Here is a 2,093-nt window from a genome sequence, read left to right on the forward strand (position 1 = left end):
TCGAGGAGGATAGAGCTGGGAAGAAAGATAGGGCAGGAGAGGAGCCCCCGCCCCGGGGTACCTCGTCCAGGATTGCCCAGGCTGGGCCTGAGGGGTGAGGGCGTCCCTCCTCCCCGCCCCGGGGCAGGGATCCCGCAGCCCTCTAGTTTGGAATGCCTCTCAGGAAAGTAACTCCGGCCCCGTCACAGCCGCCGTGCTGGCGTCTGAGGGTCTTTACGCGCGAGAAGCATCTTCTGTCTCCTGCTTTCGTTCCTCTTCTGCATCGTGAGCGTTTCTCTTGCTTTGGCTCACACACCTGTGAGGTCACCCGGGAGAAGGAACCCCTTCTTCTTATGCCTGCTCGGGAAGGAGCTGTGCTCCCCTCTCCTCTGTCCACTGGGGGGACACCCAGGCCGTAGGAGCAGTGGCCTCTGGCGGGAGGTCAGGGAGACCTGTCTGGTGTTGGGAGAGGGACAAGAGCCCCGAGCCCAAGTTTCCCGCCATCAGGTGGCCGTGCTGGGTGCGTGCGGGGGGCGGCGGCGGCTGCACAGAGCGTCCTCCCTGGCCAGGGGAGCTGGTCCCCAGCGTGGTCTTGGCCGCTCTGAGCCCAGCGCTGAGGTTTCCCCCTCGCCGCCCGTCCCCCAGAGAGAAGTGGAAACGAAACTGGGTGTGCTCAGAGCGGAACCGTGTCGGCTGTTTCAAAATGTGCCTGCTCAGGACCTGGCTGCAGGGGGCCGCTTGTGCAACATCCGAGCTTTCTTTTGTCTTTTTTTTATCTGCTTAAGTGGCAGGAGAGTGGTTGCCAGAAAGCAGGGGACTTTCCTGTCCCGCGTTCCAGGTCGCGGCACATGTGGCCATCTTTTCTGCGGCCTTTGGGGTCCCAGCTGTGTATTCACAAGCCGGTGGTCAGCTGGGTGGTGGAAGTTGTGAGGTGGGGGAGCCCAGCCTTTGCAGTCGTGGGGGGACCCCTGGGGTCCCTGAGATTTGTGTGTGTGTGTGTGTTGGGAGCCACGGGCCTTTCCCTGCCTCCTCTCACCCCCAGCCTGGAGCTGGAGGGTGTGCGGCCAGCTGCCTCGTGCTGCAGACAGCGCGTGAGGACCGGCTCCAGCCTGCCCCGCTGCTCAGCCAGCATGGGGTCTTGGCAGGCTGCTTTACCTCGGGAATGTCTATCCCTTCATCTGGGAATGGGGGGCCTTGGGGCCCTCGAGCTGGTGCAAGGAGAGGTGGGCTCTCTGGTGGCATGTGGAGCAGCTCAGGGTTCCGTGCTGCCCGGAGAGACATGATTCTTCAGAGGATGGCAGGGTGTTCTCTCCGGGAGAGGAGTGACCGGCCCTTTTCCTTGCGAGGATGGGGAGGAGGGGGGTGGCTGCTATGAAAATGAACTTGTCTGAATACTCTTCTTCTTCCCCCGCAAAACCCCTTCTTAGCAAAGACATGTTTTCCGTGGGTCCCTGGCTCTGATGGCGGTTGTGTGCTGGCTGGTGTCCAGCCTGGGATGGGCACACGCCTGCCGGGAGGCGTGAAGGTCTTCAGCCTGGTCGGTGTGGTCCGAGGGCTGCCTCGCTGGCCAGCAGAGCCCTCCCAGCCCCGCATGAGGCCTTCCCTGAGGCCCGCGGCTGACACGGGTCAACAGGTCAGGGTGAAGAGCGGGACCTGCCTTCGGGCCAGGAGTCTGCCTGCTTGAGGCTGCGAGAGCTGTGGGGACAGGGGCCATCTGCGGGGTGTCCCACCGTGGGGCCAGCTCACTGGACATCACGTAGGGCAGGCACTTAGAGGGGCCCTGCATTTGGGTTAACGCTCTGCCATCAATGTCTTAAAGTTCTTAATAATTCTGAGTGAGCCCTGTCCAGGGCTCTGCAGGTCATGTAGCCAGAGTCATGCATTTCCTTGGCGATGTGAGCTTTGGTACCGTCACCCACTTGACAACTGAGGAGGCCGAGGTATGGGCAGGCAGCCTGGCACCTGCCAGGGGGCTCCACGGCGTGCCTCAGGACCGGGGTCGGCGCGTGCTGGAGCCGTGCTGCCGGCAGGGACGGAGCGGGGCTGGCGGGGGCCCGCTCGCCCGAGCAGGGTGCTGGCCGCTGAGGGGCCGGTGGTCAGTGCCTCTGGTCCCC

At 63.6% G+C, this 2,093-nt stretch overlaps 1 protein-coding gene across 1 annotated transcript in view; it reads left to right on the plus strand.

The window, feature by feature from the left end:
* The window catches only part of ARHGEF10L (Rho guanine nucleotide exchange factor (GEF) 10-like), a 161,886-nt gene that overhangs the window by 99,254 nt on the left and 60,539 nt on the right, over positions 1-2,093 (plus strand). The window contains 2 exon segments of the mRNA XM_010830219.1: positions 1,022-1,070; positions 1,469-1,612. Of these exon segments, the coding sequence (XP_010828521.1) occupies positions 1,022-1,070; positions 1,469-1,612 (193 nt within the window).

This window comes from Bison bison, unplaced genomic scaffold (assembly GCF_000754665.1).
Source record: "Bison bison bison isolate TAMUID 2011002044 unplaced genomic scaffold, Bison_UMD1.0 scf7180017864516, whole genome shotgun sequence".
Taxonomy (NCBI): Eukaryota; Metazoa; Chordata; class Mammalia; order Artiodactyla; family Bovidae; genus Bison; species Bison bison.